General features: G+C 39.5%; 1 protein-coding gene across 8 annotated transcripts in view; it reads left to right on the top strand.

Annotated features, from left to right (window-relative positions):
- The first annotated feature begins 6815 nt into the window (after positions 1-6815).
- Positions 6816-21495, top strand: part of ubr5 (ubiquitin protein ligase E3 component n-recognin 5) — a 34431-nt gene continuing 19751 nt past the window's right edge. For 6 of the 8 annotated variants that reach the window (XM_042423387.1, XM_042423388.1, XM_042423391.1 and 3 more), the window contains exons 1-16: positions 6816-7084; positions 12227-12271; positions 12408-12489; positions 13214-13290; positions 14888-15007; positions 15677-15956; positions 16151-16310; positions 16643-16792; positions 17560-17771; positions 18117-18233; positions 18647-18757; positions 18928-19082; positions 20080-20197; positions 20398-20582; positions 20783-20892; positions 21366-21478. In XM_042423387.1, coding sequence (XP_042279321.1) covers positions 7023-7084; positions 12227-12271; positions 12408-12489; positions 13214-13290; positions 14888-15007; positions 15677-15956; positions 16151-16310; positions 16643-16792; positions 17560-17771; positions 18117-18233; positions 18647-18757; positions 18928-19082; positions 20080-20197; positions 20398-20582; positions 20783-20892; positions 21366-21478 — 2097 coding nt within the window. In that variant the 5' untranslated portion in view covers positions 6816-7022. The remainder of the gene's footprint in view (positions 7085-12226; positions 12272-12407; positions 12490-13213; positions 13291-14887; positions 15008-15676; positions 15957-16150; positions 16311-16642; positions 16793-17559; positions 17772-18116; positions 18234-18646; positions 18758-18927; positions 19083-20079; positions 20198-20397; positions 20583-20782; positions 20893-21365; positions 21479-21495) is intronic. The other 2 variants (XM_042423389.1, XM_042423395.1) reach the window with 2 other exon arrangements.

Here is a 21495-nt window from a genome sequence, read left to right on the forward strand (position 1 = left end):
TAATCGATTAATTGGCAAAATTCTCTAGTTCCAGCTTCTCAAATGTGAATATTTTCTGGTTTCTTTAGTCGTCTATGACAGTAAACTGAATAAATTTGGGTTGTGGACTGTTGGTTGGGACAAAAATAGACATTTGAAGTCAAGTTAAGTCAAGTCAATTTTATTTATATAGCGCCAAATCAAAACAGAAGTTATTTAAGGGCACTTTTCACATAGGGCAGGTCTAGACTGTACTCTTTAATTTACAGAGACCCAACATTCCCCCAGGAGCAGCACTTGTCGACAGCTGAAAGGAACAACTCCCCTTTAACAAGAGGAAATCTCAAGCAGAACGGGGCTCTAGATGGGCGGCCATCTGCCTCGACTGGTTGGGTTGCGATAGAAAGAGGGAGAGGGTAGAGGGGAGAGAGAGACACAGAGAAGCACAGCAACAATAATAATATCAATAACAACAATAATAATAATAGATATATGACTAATAATAATAGTGGTACCAATGGGCAAATATGACTAATAATAATAGTGGTAGCATTTGACGTCAAGCTGGACCATGGGACAGCAGCAGCCGCAACTGAAGGTCACCTGCGATACAAGAAAGCACAAAACATGCATTGATATGAGGTCATCATCTTGGGCTTTTGGAAACAGTGATCAACATTTTTCACCATTTTCTGACATTTTATAGACCAAACAACTAATTGATTAATCGAGAAAATAATAGACAGATTAATTAATAATGAAAATAATTGTTAACTGCAGCCCTAATATACAGTAGCTCAGCCCAAGAGGACAGCAAATAGTTCATATTTCAAAATCAGAAATATGTAATTGCTATATTGTGTTACAATATAATGCTCGGAATTCCAAGGAACTTTAGATATGTATGTGTATGTATGTATAGCTTTTTGTAGCTTCTACAGCAAATCCAGTATGAAATTTGTTCATTTATTCAAATTCATTTGTAGTTAAATTGAGTATATTCTGAGTATATATTGAGTAAAATACTTTTAAAAAGTTATCTCATTAGGTTTTGCTGTTTTATGCATGCATTATAAACTCTAATCAAGCTTTGTTCACACTTCTGTAAGTAACATTGTTGTTGAAATTTACTAATGCTTATTTTTACATTTGCTTTGTTGTATAATGTTACTGCAGCAATGCTGCAATTAACTAATGTTCTTCAATGATTGGGCTCATTACTCATAAGTGTAATTAATTTTACATTACTTTCTGAAGGGGTATTCGAAACTACCATGTTCTTAGTTTGGGGCCATCTAATGGTGGGGCCTTTTCCAAAGTCACCCCAAACCCTCTCTCTACCCACTTCCACTTTGTTTGCATGTGGAGGGTCTGCCATATTAAGTGCCATCCCAAACCAATTAGCAGGGAGTGGAAGAGGGTTATAAAACTCTCTTACAAGCCTGCATCAATGCTGACTTACTGAGCATGTGCAACGCATATTGTGTTCATCATGGGAGATGCTCCATACAAATATTAAGTTCTGTGCAACTACCTGTAAAAACATTTACTCAAACTGCTCAAACTAACATAGACATTTAATATTGCCACGCAGATGTTAAAAACTTATAGGTTACATTGTATTTAGGATCAAATATACCATTCTCTAGTCTAGAAAATCATAGACGTGTTGATTTGATTGTAAAATGCTATATATTTACAGGGACTGTTGCTGAAACCAAACAGCTTATAAATATAAGAATTCAAAACAAGAAGATGTTTACAAAGAAAAGAAATATGACCAAAGAGGCTCTGGAGTAATTTTAGTATTATAATATTAGTATTTATTTTTCTCCATGGGCTTAGGCCTACTGTGGAGTGAATGTAATGAGCCTGCCACCTCACTGCCCTCTCTGGGGGGATTGAAGTCTAAGTACATGTTATATGTCTACCTATGTTTTAAAGTAGTGTCATTATAGCTATCTATATATCTCTATCTATCTATCTATCTATCTATCTATCTATCTATCTATCTATCTATCTATCTATCTATCTATCTCTCTCTCTAACTTCTGTAAGTTGTTTCCAAAATTAATAAATTTTAAACAAAAGATTTGACAGTCCCTTTGTGTATCCTTCATATCTCCAGAGACAAGGATGTTCACAACCTCTGGTTGTTATATCCCAATCAGTGGCATGAGCTGACTATATGTCTGACTGCAAACTTAAAAAAGGAAAGAAGTAAACACATATGTACACAAATGTAATTACCACAGATACATTCTATTAATGCACCACAGGCTTTCACTAATTCTTGCAGTGTTACTGTGCCATTGTATTTACATTTACATTTACAATATAACCCAGGATATTTGATGTGAATAATGAAGCTAGAAGGAAAATGTTTTTGAATTGTAGCATAATACGTGGTCTTTAAAAATGGATCTTTTCTATGGCATGTCTGAAAAATGTCTCATCTCCACTTGTACAAAAGGATCACTACACAAGGAGTGTACTGATGATGTGGTCCACATCTTCTGGTAAATCTTCTCTCATCTTGCAACAGCTGGTGGATGATGGCAACCATTGCTGCAACTGACCACTGACTATATATAAAAATGTATTACATAAATATTTATATACAGATAATGATTGGAAACCATGGTGACGAAAAGTTACAACAGTTCCTGTTTCCGCCAGAGAGAGTGAAGTTCGTCCCAAAGCTTGCCACTGAATTTATACCCTACACCTTTATGAAGGGAACTTCATTCAGCTTAGAGTGTGACTACAAACAGAGTGCACTCCGTGACAAAGTAGGAGTGGGGAGGGTCAGCTTTGGAAAAGACCTGTGGTATCAAAGGTGACTTTACTAAACACTTAAAGGTGCATTACCTCATTTATTTTTGGCCACTTGGGGGCAGCAGAACAACCTGAAAACACAGCACTGACATCTTATCACCTTATAAAGTTGGTATGGCGAATGCGTTAGCAAACAGTTGCCTATGTCTACATTTGGAAGACACTGCGATATTAACATTAATTTGGAGTTGTGTTTCTTGCCACCTGACAAATCTAAACCAACACAATGATCCAAAACAGACTTTAGGGTGCTGCTAGCTCAGGGGAACTGCAGAGTCACGTGATAATTCTCTGTGGGTTCGTTACTAGTAACCACGCCTTACATGTCACACAAAATTATTTAATTTATTGTTAATTTAAAAAAAAATAGTGCAGCTTTAAACCAAAACATTCTTCATGTTGCAGTCACATCACACATTACGGTCTTTTTCTCTATAAAACATCTTGATAGGATTCAACCCACAGAATCAGCAGTCATGGCTCAAAATAACTTTTTTTTTCATGGGTCCTGTGCCATGTCACTGGTCTTTGGCCAATCAGGTTGCCCTAGTTTTTAATCATGATGCAATGGAGACCCAGATTCTTAGCCAGTGCTAACTAGTTACAATAGCCATGCTCATTTGAGTAGAGCTTTACATCATGGGAATGGTATTGTGCAATGGACAGACTGATCTTGATAAAATCTAGTGGCTGCATTGCCCCAGAAGTTATAGCTTCCCAATACAACATCCGCCAATTTTCAAGCTGTTTTGAATGGCAAGTGAGACTCAGCCAACAAGGACTCTTTGCTGTTACAGAATTGGATGTTTGTCTCTCTCCAAAAACTAAAAGCCTCTTAGAAGACAGCAGCCAGGAACAGCTCACTACTTCTCTTTATTCCTCATGTGTATGCAGGCCAGCATAATGCCCTTTAAGCTGTGCAGCATCTGTGACTGAGTCTTTGGGGCAGAGGGTTTGTGCCAGAGGCCTGGACTGACCTGGTGTTAACAGGCAGGGTTGCTCCCTGACTGTCAGTTCTGCACTGGACCTGTAAAGATATGTCACAGCCAGCACTAAGGGGGGTTATTTTAAAGTCTTACTCTTCAGCTAGTGATCGTGTTACCTTACTGGGAATAACTTATACTTGTGGCATGAATGACAGGAGCTGGTGCTGGCTAACTGATCAATGAATGAATGGTTCAATAAGTTAACTGTGGTGATAGTTTAGCTTTGGGTCTCTCTTGGGGGTTGTAACACAGTGAATTAAAATTCATAATAGCTCAAACACAGAACCTTATGAAGAAGAATCTATTCCTATAGTGCCTTTTATCCATGTTGAGGGTGTATTTTAATTTAATTAGTTTTCTGCCTGAAATGTGCTCATTTCCTAAAGCTGCAAACCCACTAACCTTGCTACAGTGATAGTGCAAAGTCTTTGCAACCGTATTTAACAACATCAGAGGTCATTTGATAACCCAGTGCCCAACTACCTAAAAATAGCTCCGGAGATTTCTGGGATTTTGTTTGACTTCACTTTTGAAAAGGTTTACAAGGTTTGCAGGGCAATGGAACTGGCTTCATTAACCTCTGTACTGAACTCAGTAAACACACAGAAAAGTTCCTAAACTTTTGTCCCTGCTGGTTATGAGACATGTGGCATTTGTAGCAGGAGTCAACATCAACGGATCAAATGAAAATATACAGTTTCATTCCAAATGGTAATATCTGCAGTATTGTCCATTATTTTAACATAAACATTACTTCAATTTATTGTTAGTGTCATTAGATACACAAACATAATTGCTCAGTAATGACAATGCATACAAAATTCAAGTATTGTGTAAGTAAATATGAATACAATTTTATTGGCATTTTAATTTACTAGAAAAATAATAATAATAAGTAGTTTATGTAACATTTCTGTTATTCTATTCTTTCACAACATCTGTTCAGTCATGGCAATCTGACCTGCAGGCCAGACTGGATAATGGAGTGGTATCAAAACAAGTTTCATTGATCCTATCGTTTTAGTTACAAGAGGTTTTGGTTGTCTTTATCTGTTTATTTTGGCTACATGGGAACTCATGCTGCAAATACCAGATAAATGAGGAACCTGACCTATGGCAGTGAAAATGTTCTGTGTGTGTCATATTTCATTTTGATTGTCATGGCAGCTCATGACCTGACAGTTTCAGTTCCAGTTGTTTTTCAACAGCTTCTTTTAAATCAGATATCTGACAATAGGCCATCCTGGTCAGTTATTTAGCTGTGGAGCTACCTACCTACAATCTTTACGTCTGCATGCCCATTCACTTAGTTTCTCACCTTTTCTATGTATGTATATATGGTGTGTGTATACATGTTCGTAAAGTACATTCTGGTCTATGGAAAATACTCGCAGAAGCAGTGCATGATTGGGAGAAACATGTTCCTGTTTCATATGGCTTTCTGAGACTGATTCTCTTCTCATTATGAAAGGTAAATCCTGCCATCTGCTGGTGCAAAAAGACATAAGTTCTTATTGAATTAGGTTGCAGATCAGAAAGACGATTACAATATTAACCACACATACTTTTGAGTTAAAATGGACAAAAGATAGGAGAATGTCCTTTCTTCTATCTTTTAAGACTACTTAAAAAATCCTTCAAACTGACCATGAAATATCAAATGTCATCCTTTGATCCATGCTGTGTGATGAGGTCATCTGCCCCCTCCTTTTCCTACTGGCTGCCATATCTAGGCCAGCTCTTCTTCTTACATCCAGGGCATCGGCCAAGAATCAAACACTGCTCAAAGTAGACTTTTCTTTGTCAGTTATACACAAAGTTAACCTTGAGCCCAGATTTCTGTGTCTCCTTCCTCTTTTCTTTCTTTCTTTCTTTTCTTTTCTTTTTTTTTTTTTTTTTTTTTTTTTTTTAAAATTCTAACTAGGGGAGCATACTTGCACCACTGCTGTTTAAATAATTTCCTGAGCTTCACAGGGATTAAATTCTGCAGCCAAACAGTTTTTCATGGGTGGTAGCCCAGTATGAACAGACCGTTCCCTACCTTTTATAGGACTCAGATTTAAGTTGGTTCAGTTTTAAATATAATGCCAGTTTAAGAATAGCAGCATTAAATTGAGGGTCTCACATGAATTTTTCCATTCCCCAAGTAATGCTGACAATATGCCAAGTATAGCCACGTTGTTCCCTCAAGATTTGGTGACATAATATTAAGATATGGTGACATAATATTAAGTCTTGGTTGGTCACAGAGTGGCAGTTATTGTATACTCACTTCTTTTAGCAAAAACTACCACACACATCATGACATAGACTTTTCTTTCTTTATTTTTTCAAATGGATTCAAAGTATAATATCATTGTTTATCCCCATAACTGCAGAATTAATCTCTGTCATAATATTACTTATTTTACAATTTTACAAGGCCTTGAAATGTAGTGGAGGAACCTGAATAATAATAATTGGACAAGCCAATACAGTGACAATATGGGGTATCTTACAACATTTCTTTGTGCAGAACAACATTCCTGGATCAACAAGAATAAAGTTATTACATTTGTTCACATATAAAGAACTAACAATCCCAATATGGAAGCAAAGAGTACTGCTAGAATTAATTAGTACATTTTATTTTAAGTTTTGACTGGAAAAAATGTGGAATTATTTACTGCAATAGTTAAACATGCATAAGGACCACATTTTCTATTTTTCATGTACTGCTCTCCTGCTGCCTTAGCGTTTTGATCTTCTATTGTCTCAGCTTGCAAACAAATGACCTAGCCATATATAACCGTTTCTTTGGCTTTAAAGGTAGACAGTAATGGGCTTGAAAATGACTGCAGGTGTTTGAATGTGCAAACAAACAGAGATGCATTTGACATACTGGGTGAGAACAAAGACAGCGGAGTGTGTAAGTGTAGTATTTTTGACTACAGTATTCGTGCCTTTCTTCTTGAAGCCAATCCCGTCCAGTTTAACACATTTCCTGTGTGTGCTCGGGGTCCAACCAGCAGAGCGGTTGCATCTGTGCGCTAGATCAACACACAGAGAAGAAGCTTGGTAGAGTTAAGATGGCGGCATGTGGGTGAGGAGGCTAGGATCTAAACTCGAGGGTTTTCGCCATTAAACGATTCCTATGAATCTGCATATATACACAGCAATCGAAAGAATAACAATTTCCCACATCTTTTACGCGTCTGTGTGTGATTTTGGATTGACCCCATGACATCTATACACTTCGTGGTTCACCCGTTGCCCGGGACCGAGGACCAGCTCAATGACAGGTAATTAAAAACAGAAATAAAAACATATTTATGTGCGGGGTGTGGTATATAGTATTCGAGGTTGTATTTGTGAACGATGCTGACATTGCCATGTGTTTGAATTCGGGTTTAAATGATTTAAATGACCACCCCCCAGGGTTGAAACAAGGCCCGGCATCTTGAACAATCCTCGTTAGCTTGTTGCTACCTAAACAGTCGCTGCTATCGGACGGTTTCCTCGGTTCTCTGGAAGGATTGGCTCACAGTCAAAGTTGAGATAGACAATGCGGGTTGGGGGATGGGGGGAAAGAGAGGGAAATAAAGGTCGTAAAACACAACGTTGATCAAAAATGTACCAGTTTTCGTGTCCAAATTACATTCACATTCTTTCGACATGTGTCTGTATTTGTCTTGTGGGCGTCTCGTTGATTATCAAGATCAATGAAGTAGCTAACGTCAGCTAACTAACTGATAGCTTAGCTGCTAATGCTAGCAAGCTAATGCGCTACCACGCTCTTGACAAAGCCAAATATTTGTATTTCAGACTCTTTTGTGTCAGGGTGTTTTTTTGAAAGTATATAGGTACTGCTTACTGGCTTACATAGTCGGAAATAATTAGCTCATTTGTCTGTTTTTTAACTCTGCGCACTGAGATAAATATCTAAAATATGCAGTGATGCACAGTTAGCAACATTGCATTCACATTAATCCTGTTATCGACTTTAATAGGGGGACAAGCTGAGGCTTATAAAGTGTGCGTGTGTGTGGTCGATGCTGGTATCACCAATGTTCAAATGACCACAACATTTTATATTGTTTCACTGTTACCTACATACCAACTGGCTACAGCAAACACGCACGGTAAATTCATCTGTATACTAAATTGATGGTAGTGTCATGCATCATATTGCATTTAGTGGATTTCTCTCTGAAATTTCGAAACAGAATACATTATTAGTCAGTAGATGTTGTAAGAAAGGTCGAGGAAATTGTGCGACCGTATTTTGGCAGAACATGTGATTTATGATAAACCTATTTATATCATCCATTGAGATTGAACTGATTAATGAGCTGTTCTACTTAAAGACAAAGAGGTTGAGAAGTCAAAGTGTTTTTAGAATGACCTTGAGATTAAGATCTGGATATGGGCTCAGAGTATTTGAAAGCTTTTTGCTGTTTGGTGTACTCTTTAGCATAAACCTTGGGCTGACTGACAGGAAAACTCAGTTTACTCTGCTGGTTACAGATCTTGTAATCTGGTAGGACTAAATATGTCTCACGGGGAAGATGCAGGTCTACATAGCTCTCTGTCACCTGTGGTGTTCTGCAAGGATCGGTTCACGGTCCCATCCTGTTTACCCTGTATATGCTCCCCCTTGGACATGTCATCAGCAGACATGGGATGTCTTTCCATTGCTATGTTGATGATACCAAGTTGTACATCAAAACTGCCTCAAGCCCTTCTGCAGCCATGTCATGCCTCAGCACCTGTCTCAAGCCACATATATTCTCCCGAGTGGATGCGTACACAGACAGCTGTGGACACCACGGGCGTGTAGTAGCTCTGGTTATACTACTTTCTGGAGTCCACTTGAAGGATGCGTTACACACGTGCAGTAGATCGGTGTTTACAAGACGACAGCGTTGTGACTGTGTGGACTAGCACAGACAAGTCTGCACGGTCACAATAAGTTGGAGGTACCCGGATGTCTGCACAGAGCCTACTTGTACACTCTCTGATGACAAAATTTACGTCACACAGACCCTCGTGTACTCACGGATGCAGAAGGTATAATTTCAGCTCAAATTTCAGTCATCCCCCCATACCTCATCTCTTTGACGGCCACGACATTCCCCTTTCCTCCTCAGTCACTAATCTGGGTGTTAGGTTTGACTGACTTTTGATGACCATATAAGACATCTTGGCAAAAACTCTTGTACCATCTCAAAAACATGTCTAAACTCCGCCCCTCTCTAACCCTGTCAGATGCAGAGAAACTTGTCCATGCCTTTATCTCCTTAAGACTGGACTACTGCAGTGCACTCTTCACAGGGATCCCTGGCAGGAGCATCCAGAAGCTCCAGTACATTCAGAACTGCCAGGATCCTGATGAGAGTGTGAAAATGCGAACATATAACACCAGCTCTCTTTTCTTTGCACTGGCTCCCTGCCTGCTTCAGGATTGACTACAAAGTCCTGTTACTCGTATACAAATCCATCAATGGACATGTGCCTCCCTCCCTACAGGAACTAATCATACCACAAACCTCCACCCGCACCCTCAGAGCTGCCAGCAGCTTGCTCCTCCAGGTCCCCATTACTAAGCTCCACACCATGGGGGATTGAGCCTTCTGCTCTGCTGCACCACGCTTGTGAAACAGCCTTCCTAACCATCTGAGGGCAGCACAGACCCTAGTGTCTCTTTTTAAAAAAGGCCTAAAAACACTCTATTCAGGAAGGATTTTTAATTTTAACTCTTACTATTTTCATTATGTTGTGTGTTCTATGTTATTAATAATATAGCACTTTGAGTTTCATTATGAAGGTAAAGTGCAGTACAAATTAAATGTATTATTATTATTATTATTAAATCTAAAGCCACTCAAACATCTTGGTGGTATGGACCATCATTTCTTTAAAGAGGTCATGGCTGTTTCATCCCCAGGCGTGCATGCCATTGCATGCTACAGTCACCATGTGCTGCTGGGCCCCCCTCCTTTCTTTTCCCCATGAAGGAACTTGCAGTTGTCAAAGCAGATAAGTGCTTCTATCTGAAATAAAAAGGCTTGGTCCAGCTTGGCTCATTAGAAGTGCTTGCCTGGCATGAACATCCGGTCAGATTTCCTCAACCAAATGCCAGTGGTTTGTTCACTGAGCTCTGCTTAGAGACATAAGAAAGACACAGTGGAATGGCAAAGATTCCCTTGCAGTTAGATGGACGTTGAATGTGTTTTTGCTGTGTTTCAGTTAAACTGATTTAAATGGCTCATTGAGGCGAGTAGACTCTGTGTTGGCTAGAGTGGTGCCATTTGTTGACGGGTAAGTTAGTGAATGACTGACCTGGATGCGTTGTGAGTCATTTTCTCTTACCTCCCTGCACTGTTTGGACAGATGCATGGGCTTTTAATGTGCCTTTGTGTTGTGAGGGGATTTCTGCCTTTACCATTTACTGTCTCTCTGTTGTATCTCACACCTGGTGATCCAGAGGAAAGTGACAGGGTCATGCTTATAATCTTGTAGAATAAGTGTTTACTTTTTTAACCTACATTTGGTCAGCCTCTAAGGGGTTTGCCCGCAGTGATGAAGGATGATTTTAGATTTTGTTTACCAATGCGACAACAGAAAATAAACACACATTGAATCGACTTAAACATCCAAATTCTGCTTAAGCCGGGTGCCACTTGAAAAATAAATTGAAATATTCCTTATTCAATAGACATGAGGCAAAGTTTATAACATAAACATGTGAATTTTGTTTAAAAAGTGTATAAATGATCTGTAACTGCATTGGATTTACACTTATTACTAAAGATGAGTATTCTGCAGTTAGATTGCCTTCCATCTTAAAGTGCCAGCTGGATCCGGTTGACATCCTTTTGCTTATTTTTGTGTTTGTTCATCCATTGCATTGGGTGCCTTAGTACTTCTGTATATGTGGCTAATGATCAAATGTGTAACACCTTGCAGGACTATATATTTTAGATGATAGCATAGGCTAAAGAGGTGTACCTTGAGGAGTTGAGTGTTGACATATATTTCTTGACAAGCCACAAGACAAATATAGGGGCAGATATATCTCAGACCACATCGGTGCTTTAGCATCACGCTCGATTATCAGATGTAAACAAGTTACATGACATGCTAAACCAACAGTTTGTCATAAAGATGCATGCTTGTATTAGAGGACAGTGTGGGAGGTCATTCTTCAGGAAGTAAATGTCCAATTACCTTTTTCATTGTTTGTTCAACAGAATTCCAATGAACTGTAACAGCCAGGCAATTAAATTAGGTCGACTGCTTTGATGGGAATCTATGAATATATAATTTTTGGTTCATCATTCATTACGCCTATTATTTGACTAATATAGACATAGTTTAGACTTGCTTTGCACGAGAGTGGTAAAGTGGTAGAAGATATTTATGGTTGCCAGGGTTCCAGAAGTTAACTATTAATTTTCTGCATGGGCAATGCTAAGTTTCTGGATGATGGAATACTGGGCATGAGTTACTCCTGAATGAATCATCAGTGCAAAATGAGACAGTCTTCTGGGGGGAAAAAACGGTTAATTGAGAAAAAGGCAAAGAGCACTGTAGTGAGAAACATCCAATATGTAAAATTCAGTTGCCAGCACTAGTAATGTATAATTCTGGAAATACAGTGTTTATCATTCAGTTTTGAATTATTTTTGGATTAAAGTAGCAACTTGTACCTTATCATAATAACAGTGTTTTAAAAGAAGCTATAACTAGTGCCTCTGGTGCCGCCATAGCAACAGCCACTGAGACTCAGGGGTACAATAATTTTTCATTTGACATACCAAACTCACAGAAAAAAAGATTCCTCAGAAAATTTAAATAGTTATAACTAATGGCCATAACAAAATACCTCTTCACAGTTCACTATTCAGTGAGTTTTATAGAAGTTGCTACACTGGCATCATCAGATAGGTCTCAGCCTTCATTCTTGTGCTCTGACAACCAGGCCTGTGACCTGTGCTCTGATATCTGTTGTGCTTAATCAACATTGGTTGACAGCTTATGGCAGCAATGTTTCCATGTTCAGCATCAGCAGCCAAGCACACAGCCATATGTCTCAAGTGATGCTGCAAGCAAAACCATTGTCATGTGTCATAAATAACGTCATTAATGATCAATGTGATTTGTTAAGGCAGTCACATGGGACAAATGCTATGCTTCTTATTTGCCTCGTACTTGTTCGACAGTTTTGTTAAACAGAATTTAAATGATATGCACTAAAATGTCTTGGGATTAAGTAAAATGTTGACTGTAATTTTGTTAAATTAACCTTAATGTGTAATCAGTGGTTCATGTTTTGAAGTATCTCTCATCACTGCACTTTTGAATTACATGCTTTAACCTGCATTAATTTGGTTCTAAATGGGTTTTACTTGCATTAATATAGTCTTAATTTATCTTGTCAGGCTCCGTGAAGTCTCAGAGAAACTCAACAAATACAGCTATAACAGGTGAGTTTGTCAATGTTGTAACTGCTGGCTCATTTGATACATTTGATTAATCACTGTTAACAGGATCTTGTTTGTTATCCTTTATGTTGTCTCATGTGTCTTTGTGCTTGTTTTTTTTTTTCTTTTCCCAATGTAGTCATCCACACCTTAGCCTGCTTGAGCAGGCCACCCTAAAACAGTGTGTTGTTGGTCCCAACCACGCCGGGTTTCTCCTTGAGGTAATGTTCTATTTTACTTGGAGATCTACAGTGTAGGTTTATTATCTGCTGCCCCCCAAAAATAGTTCAATATGGTGGGAAGATTTTGATTGAAAATGGGCCGCTATTATCAGATGATCTCTGACTTTGCTAAAAAAAAACAAAAAAAACAGAGTGGGTGGTTTGCTTCCATTTTACCTTCCTGTTGTGTAGAAATTCAGTGGATTGCATGTTTATGTACAGGATACCCTTTAATTAGGTTAATCCAGTTTGAATAGGGTTATAGATAAACTGAAGAGACATGTAGTAATTGACCTCAGTTTATTTATTTCAGCTTTGACAGGCAAACTGATGCAGGCGGAAGTATATGTAGGATGGAGGGGAGTTAAATATTGTGGCTTTATTCTTTGAATTGCAATCATACATTAACGAACATCACAAACAGCAGTGTGTGTTAATTGTTTGATGTAGTTATAACATTACTTATATCTTTGCATATACAGTAGCTCTGTGGTAAATGAACTGATGTCCACAGCAATAATTGGCAGTGTGATTATCATAGACTTGGGTGTAAAAGGCAAAAGGTTTTAGAATGTTTGGCTTGCTCAATGTAAGAAGTGATACTTGACTTGATATAGCTAGTTTTCAATTCCTAATTTGATAAATTGTGCTCAAGGTTACAACATGATTAGTAGTTCATTTTTCATATGTTTCACATTAAAAATCATGAATGCATCTTTTTTAGGATGGACGTGTGTGTAGAATCAGCTTTGCTGTCCAGCCTGATCGCCTGGAGCTCAGCAAACCGGATGGCAGCGATGGGTGAGACACTTCTTTATGATGGGATCTGTCCCGGAAACTGTTTCAGCTTTGGCACTGAGTTGGAAAACAGATTGCTTGTGGAGATGCCTAGTACAAGGCGCACTGAACATGTTTAGGCTCACTGATGATGGTTACTGTGATTTGAATTCTATTCGGCATTTGTGCCCTTTTTGGCTGAGTGTGAAGCATTTGGGCATGGTTTCACTTCTAGAATAATACTCTTTGCTTCAAAGCTTTCCATCAGAAGTGAAATGAAGATCTGAATACGTTACTGGTCTATTCCCAAAAAGTCCTTTAAATTGGCTGCCGTTGGACTGACGAATGCTTTGGTGTTCCTTGATGAGATAATGATATCTATTGTCATAATAGAGCTGCTTTTCAGAGAGTTTTTCCCATAGTTACATACATCGCAGGGACATATTTGTTTTTCCAATATAAAAATACCAAAGTTTTTCCTTCTAATCTTGACACCAAACAACCAACTGCAAACAGTCCCAAAATTGTTTTTACAACTTTCTGAAAGCCAGTTTCATTTATGACTATGTGTTCCTCTTGCTGTGTTTCTTTTTTCTATTTAAAAAGGGCTTTTTACTAGGTGCTTTGTTTCGTGCTGACTATGAGCATGTATTTTTGGGGAATGTCTCATTGATAGTTGGCGATATCCTGCCAGCAGAACAGTATCCAACAGTGATTTCAGAGTTTTCAAGGTCCCCCTTGCTGCTAAATATCCAATCATGCTGTAAAAGACTGAGGAGCTCCCTGCTCCAAACTTTTCTGCAGAACACATGTTTTATTGCCTGCCGCAGACTTGCAAAAGAAGATGAAGTGGTTTCAAATTGTAATAGCTTTTCAGTCAGCACCATTGTGGGTTGCTGGGAAGCCTATGGAAAAGTGTACTTTAGATTGTCTTGAGCATGTTAGTCGGGTTACTGAAAAAGCCCTTATGTTCTCTGGAGTTTTTGACTCATAACAAAGGTCACATAGATTGTGTCTGCTTGTTGATTTGAATTTGCTGTGTCTCTGTTTATATCTGAATAATTTGAAACCCTGTTTCTGCATTCCATTGCCCTCTGCTAAAGTATGGTACTAAATGTGATTTCATTATTGTATTATTTTGTTGGAAAGTATCTAATTTCCTTGTAACCATAGACTCTTATATGAAATATCTGCAAAATTGTCTTCTTAATTCTGTACCTTTGCCACAGCAAAAAAACAAAAAACATTTAAACCAAATGCCTACTTAGAACACATCAGAAAACAAACTTGGAAGGCATCTCATTAAAACAAATCTTGAAATAGGAGAAAGCAGTCGCAGCCCCAAAACCCCAGGAACTTAAAAAAAAAGTCTTGACGGAGGAACGAGTTGCAGCCAATTCTGATTCCCAAGGGTGTTGCCATGCTAGTCTCCAACATACCCCCTCCTGTTTCACAGTATAATATTCAAGGAAAATAAATCCTGAACCAAGGGGTATAATTTGACAAATACCTGGGGTAATATTAGTTTCTGTTCACCCAGGTAATAAAAAAAAAGAAAGTCTTTTGGTCCTGTGTGGGACTTTTGTAGGTTTGTAACTGATCTCCCATCTTTTGTTTCCAGTTCAAAGTTGAGCAGTGGTTCAGGGACAGGAAGGAGCTCCAGGCCAGGCAGGACTAGTGATCCGCCCTGGTTCCTGTCTGGTTCTGACACACTGGGCAGACTGGCAGGCAACACCCTTGGGTAAGTTCTGGCAGGGCTGACAGAGACAAATGGTCCTGTTAAAGCTCAGTCTGTAGAGCACAGCACTGACGCTGCAGCTGGATAGGGGTGGATTCAAGGCCACACATTCTGAAGAGAGAACTTCAGGGTGCTAGAAAATGTATTGGGTAAATTTGTCCACCAAATGGGGTATATCAAAAGTATGGTTATATTCATCAACCCAGCTAAATTTGCAGTGTGTCTGGTTGTAATATTACTGTTTCTGTGATTGGTGACCACTGGAGAATATTCCCTCTTCAAAATATAGTAGTTGTGGGTCCTGATATAGAACTTGTGCATAACTGAAAAAGCTGCAGAAAAACCCTCACAGTTTAATACAGAATGGGAAAAAAACCAATGGTTTAAATATATTACACACGTACATAATACATTTATTATCCTCAAGTACTATACTATATCAAAGCTTTTTTTCTCTTATGCCATTTGATTAAATTAGGAAAATTACCACCAGTTAATTTCTGCCTTCCTGTTAGTGCTGCTGATGCAAAACCGTCTGCACTTCCCAGTCTCTGCTGTCACAGTGATGATTCCCTTCGTACCCAGATGTGTGCGTGTTTTGAGTCTGCTCTGTTAATCAGATGGTGTTTTTGGCAGTTGTATCTGACCCTGGCCTTGTGCTGTGTGTAACAGGAGTCGCTGGAGCTCTGGGGTAAACGGAGGCAGTGGAGGAGGTGGAAGTGGAGGAGGAGCAGGGGGAGGTGGAGCAGGAGGTGGCAGCAGTGGAGGAGGAGGCGGTGGAGGAGGAGGCGGAGGTGGAGGCACGTCTGGCAGGTCGTCAACAGCAGCTCGCGACTCCCGTCGACAGACCAGGGTGATCCGTACAGGAAGGGATCGTGGCTCGGGCCTTTTAGGTAGCCAGCCTCAGCCAGTCATACCAGCTTCTGTCATCCCAGAGGAACTTATTTCTCAGGTACAAATTTTTCAGTGTTATGCACACATATTTTTCTTTGTCAAACTTTTTCTTCAGCTTTTCTAAATTAACGTTTTCATTACTGAAACAAGTCATGCAGTTGATAGTTCATGTGTACTCAAGAGCTGGCATTCTATTCTGCCGTCACATGAGCTTCTATAAAATGTGTCACACTGTTCTTTCTTTTTTACCAGGCCCAGGTAGTCCTTCAGGGGAAGTCCAGGAGTGTGATCATTAGGGAGCTCCAGAGGACCAACCTGGATGTCAACCTCGCTGTCAACAACCTGCTGAGCAGGGATGATGAAGATGGAGATGATGGAGATGACACGGCCAGCGAGTCCTACCTCCCTGGAGGTTTGTCAAGAAAACAAAACAGAAAATGGGGACAGAAAAGACAGCGGGTTATATGAAATATTATTATGTGGTGTCGCAGTGAGAGGTATTTTCAGTCTCTATTCAGTCACTGAAATAGTTGGGGATTTTCAGCAGTTGAAAATATACAGTACATGCACATGATACAAATAGGCATGTCAAAGATTATTCAAATGATAGATTTCACTGAGAGAGAATTGTTTGACATGGTCAAGACAGTATTGGCTATATTCACATAAAAAAGAAATGTAGTTTTATATTTTTTAAACTTGTTTATTTTACCTTGCATCCTTTTGTGCCTTTGTCCCATGCAGAGGACCTGATGTCCTTATTGGATGCAGACATTCACTCAGCCCATCCCAGCGTGATTATTGATGCTGATGCCATGTTCTCTGAGGACATCAGCTACTTTGGATACCCCTCTTTTAGACGCTCCTCACTGTCCCGCCTAGGATCCTCTAGAGGTAACTCACCAACTCACCTCTGACTAGTGAAGGACAGGCAGGGGTGTTAGAGAGGCTTTGGTGGCAACGCTGGTGATGGCTTTTGTTTGTGGGGAAGGAACTTTGACAGCTTGTAAAGACAACACAACAAACAAGTAGGAAAAACAAGGCAATAAAAACCCACTAAGTGCTGTTAAACTATGAATAATTAGAAGTTATATAACAATCAAAGCTTTTTTGGGGGGCAAAAAATGACAAGTGTTGGGGTAATGAGAAAAAACTCATAAATGTAGTAAAGGTGAAAGCTTATTTGCTGGGGAAATTTAGTTTTTATTTACTTATTTTCTCTTCAGTCTGTTCAGCTGGATTTGTAATATGAGTGTTTGGTGTTACAAGCTATAAATGTTTGGTGTTGTATGGTGCATGGCTGTAGTATATACTGTGAGCTCTCTGAGAAAGGCCCGCTAGGCCCACCTGTCTTAACAGGAACCCTTCAAGGCAGTCTATTCTAAAAACCTACCTAGCCCACTTTTAGCCCGTATGCATGCTTTCTTCCTGTCTATCTACTTCCTCTTCTACCTCGCATTTTAACATATGAGCGTGCAAACTGACTTACCCACCAGTATAATTTAGACTCCCACTCAATCTTCAGTACTGCAATTTTGATTTGCATTAAAGTGATTCTAAAGAATCTATCTCTCTCTCTCTATTCTTAAAACTATGTTGACGGGTCTTTCCCAGAGAGTGGCTTACTTCTATCCCACTGGTGTGACCTTATTGCATACCAGTTCTCCTTCTTCCCTTAGAGCGTGACTCAGAGCTGTTGCGTGAGCGTGAGTCTGTATTGAGGTTACGCGAGCGCCGGTGGCTGGATGGAGCCTCGTTCGACACGGAGCGAGGCTCCACCAGCCGTGAGGGCGAGCCCAGCCTGGACAAGAAGAACATCCCGGTTCAGAGTCCTGTCTCCCTGGGAGAGGAGCTCCAGTGGTGGCCTGACAAGGTAGAGAAATACATTTCTGAGATTTGCAATTATTAATGAATAAATAAATACAGAAATACAAAGCCTTTGCTGTGACACCTTTAAATTGGGCTCTGGATGATCCTATTTCTCATGATCATCTTGTGATGTTTCTATAACTTGAATCCACTGGTAGCCAAATAGATTAAATGTAAATAATTTATCAATGCACCCAGTTGTGTGTATAACCAAACCAACCTCCAAAAATAGAAGTGTCTTTGTTCACTCTGGTGGAAAATTTCAAATGCTTAAACAAATCATCCTCTCACATTGGCTAGCTAAGTTTTGCTTTACCATACATTTGAGATCTCTTGATTTCCTCTTCAGGATGGAGTGAAGTTTGTGAGCATTGGAGCCATGTTCTCAGAGCTGGTGGCTGTCAGCTCCAAAGGAGAGCTTTATCAGTGGAAGTGGAGCGAACCTGAACCCTACAGGAATGCACAGGTGGAGAATTCAACATGTGTGCATGAAATTACATGTTTGATTGAGCACTAAATATTTTTGGTAATTTCAAGTTAGACAGTGAAGTTAAGATTAATAAATGAAAAAGTTACCTAGTCTCTTAGGGTCTGTCTTAACACAAAACATTTCGTTTTCCACCTTCTGCCATGATGAATGACTATTTACTGGCATGCTGTCGCATCCATTTCACTACAAGGGCGTGGTTTGATGTTGGTTATTCAGGCAGTGACTGTAATAAAAACAAATTGTCTATATACTGTGTGTGTTTTTTTTTTTCTGAGAAACAGCATCATTTAATCACTTATTGGTGCATGTCTAATGGATAGTAAACACTGATGGTTTATTGCGTGATGGAGAGCTACTGTCTCTAACTCTCCTGTCTTTTGTCCCATCAGAATCCTTCCATTCATCACCCACGTGTGTCCTTCCTGGGTCTGGCCAATGAGAAGATCACCTTATTGTCTGCCAATAGCATTAGAGCTACTGTAGCTACAGAGACAAACAAGGTAGATTATTCTTGCTCCTCTTGACATAATGTGTCTGCTTTGTTCAGTAGAATTAGTATAGCCACAAGGTTGTGATTGAGTAAATGTATGTTTGTACAGTTATTAATCAGCCAGTCTAACATCACACATATGTATTTAATGAATTGATTAATTATGTTTGCGTGGTATAGGTGGCAACCTGGGTGGACGACACACTGAGCACAGTGGCCTCTAAGCTGGAGCACAGTGCTCAGGCTTTCCCTGAGCTGCAGGGGGAGCGCATGGTGTCACTGCACTGCTGCGCGCTCTACACATGTGCACAGCTGGAGAACAGCCTCTACTGGTGGTAAGAAAGAGTTTTTCCATGAAACTACATTGAATACAATTAAAATGATTTATTTTTAACAATAGCATGGGCTTCTGAATGTCCCTGTAATATTGTTATCCTATTATGTGTACTGTCTTAGCAGCCATAGGAGTGTTCATTGAGGGTATAAGCAAAACAAAAGGTTATTGCACATTTCTATTTCACTGTTAGATAAGTATCAGTAAATCAAGAAGTGCTCCTAGCTATGTAAGCAGATAGTGATGATCTGCCTTGTGCTTCACATCTGGTCACGAGTGGTATATTTTTTTGTATTGGAGTATTCATCCAGTGAGAATCACATATGGGGAAAGGTTCTCTAAGTGTATTCATGGTGCTACAGCTGATGACTGTCGATGTTTTTGTCCAGAATTATATCAAAATACAAAGACTTGTTTAAAAAACATAGTTGTTATATTTTCATATGCTAGAAAATACACATCATCCACAACATGATTTAATATGTTATCTGAATTGTTAGGGTCCCCTTGAAACTTGTACATACACATAGTCCACCAAACAGCACTTACTTTAACTACTTCCTGCAGTTGTCAACCATATGTATGTATTTCAGTACGTGTATTTTAATGTACTTCCATATCTGCAGTGTACTGTGGTTTTATGATAATGAAAGCTGTATATTTTAATTACACTGTACATGTAAAGCCCAACTAGTGACAAGAGTTGAAAATTAGCAATAGCTATAAACTCTCTGAGCAGCACATCAGTTTCATGCTCTGGGGTGGAAATATGTTAAATCGCATCATCCCTATCAAATAAAATAAAAATTCAATACATACAATATACTATGGGAAGCAGTGTGAATTCCTTTGTAAGAGCTGATATTTAGCAGGACACTAATGAACTGCTAGCTTTCACTGTGATGTCCTTGTTAACACAAAGTAAGAACTGTACATGTCAGGGAGAGGTATGAATGTCAGTGAAGTTTTGACTGTTCAATGCTTGCATCTGTCTGCAGGGGTGTTGTGCCTTTTAGTCAACGGAAAAAGATGCTTGAAAAGGCCAGAGCCAAGAACAAAAAGCCAAAGTCCAGTGCTGGCATTTCTTCTATACCCAACATCACCGTGGGAACACAGGTAAGGCTCTGTTTTATATTTTCATCGTTTTAATGACAGTGGTGGATTCAACGCCTCTTCTTTTGGGAGTCTTCCACATTTTTGGTTATTATAGCTTTGTCTTTAGTCTTTATTACTTATTTGACAAGCTTTATTTAAACTTTGCTGTTCGTATAAAACAAATGTATTGGTCCTCATACATTTACCGGTTCCTTCTTTAGGTGTGCTTGAGGAATAACCCCCTCTACCATGCCGGTGCAGTGGCCTTTTCTGTCAGCGCTGGGATCCCCAAAGTGGGCGTCCTGTTGGAGTCTGTGTGGAACATGAATGACAGCTGCAGGTTCCAGCTGCGCTCGCCAGAGAGCCTCAAGAACATGGAGAAGACCACTAAGACCCAGGAAATCAAGTCAGTTTCTTTGTATTTCGTAGCAAAAAGCTGCCCATTTTTGGATCTGAATAGTCTTTTATCATTTCACTCAATTCACTCTACCACAGTTAGAAAGTAACACATGGACTTCAGTCCCCCTGGTTACAGATGGTGGATTTGCTGGATCTCATAAAGCTAAAAGTAAAGTTAATGTTGGTTATCTTGTTTTTACCCTATAGGACGGAAAGCAAACCAGAGCTGGTGAAGACTGAGATGGGTCCTCCTCCTTCCCCAGCTTCTACCTGCAGTGATACCTCTTCCATCGCTAGCAGTGCCTCACTGCCCTACAGTATGTCAGCTTCTCTTGTGCTATCTCTCCCTTTTAACCTCTACCTCTCTCAACAGCACTCAAGTCTTGGCTTTTCTCTCTATCTTCCAGGCACAGAACCAATTTCTTCCTCACTCTGTGCCCCCATTAGTCCTTTGACTTTGAAACAGATGGTGCACAGGCTTTTATCAGCAAGTTTTTCCCTTGCCTGTTTTCCTGTGTAGGAAGTTTTGCCAGCTAACAGTATATACTGTCGTATATTTGGTCGCCTTTTTAACATGTCTTATCATCTGAAACATATGGCTAGCTGCCAGTGTTAATTTTCCTTAGTCCACACTTGACTTTATGTCACCTGGTCAGCAGTATGTTTTTACTGCCCTTATCAGGAGTCTTATTCCAAAGCATTTGCAATTCCTTAATGCAAATAATGAAGTGTCTTATTTGAATATGCTGTGATCAGAGCACTAACAGTTACAATGCTGTACTACTTGCAGAGCGAAGGCGCTCTACCCCGGCTCCCAAAGAGGAAGAGAAGGTGAATGAGGAGCAGTGGCCTCTCAGGGAGGTGGTGTTTGTGGAGGATGTTAAAAATGTCCCTGTGGGAAAGGTGAGTGCATCTGAAAT

This window comes from Thunnus maccoyii, chromosome 10 (assembly GCF_910596095.1).
Source record: "Thunnus maccoyii chromosome 10, fThuMac1.1, whole genome shotgun sequence".
In the NCBI taxonomy this organism is placed as follows: Eukaryota; Metazoa; Chordata; class Actinopteri; order Scombriformes; family Scombridae; genus Thunnus; species Thunnus maccoyii.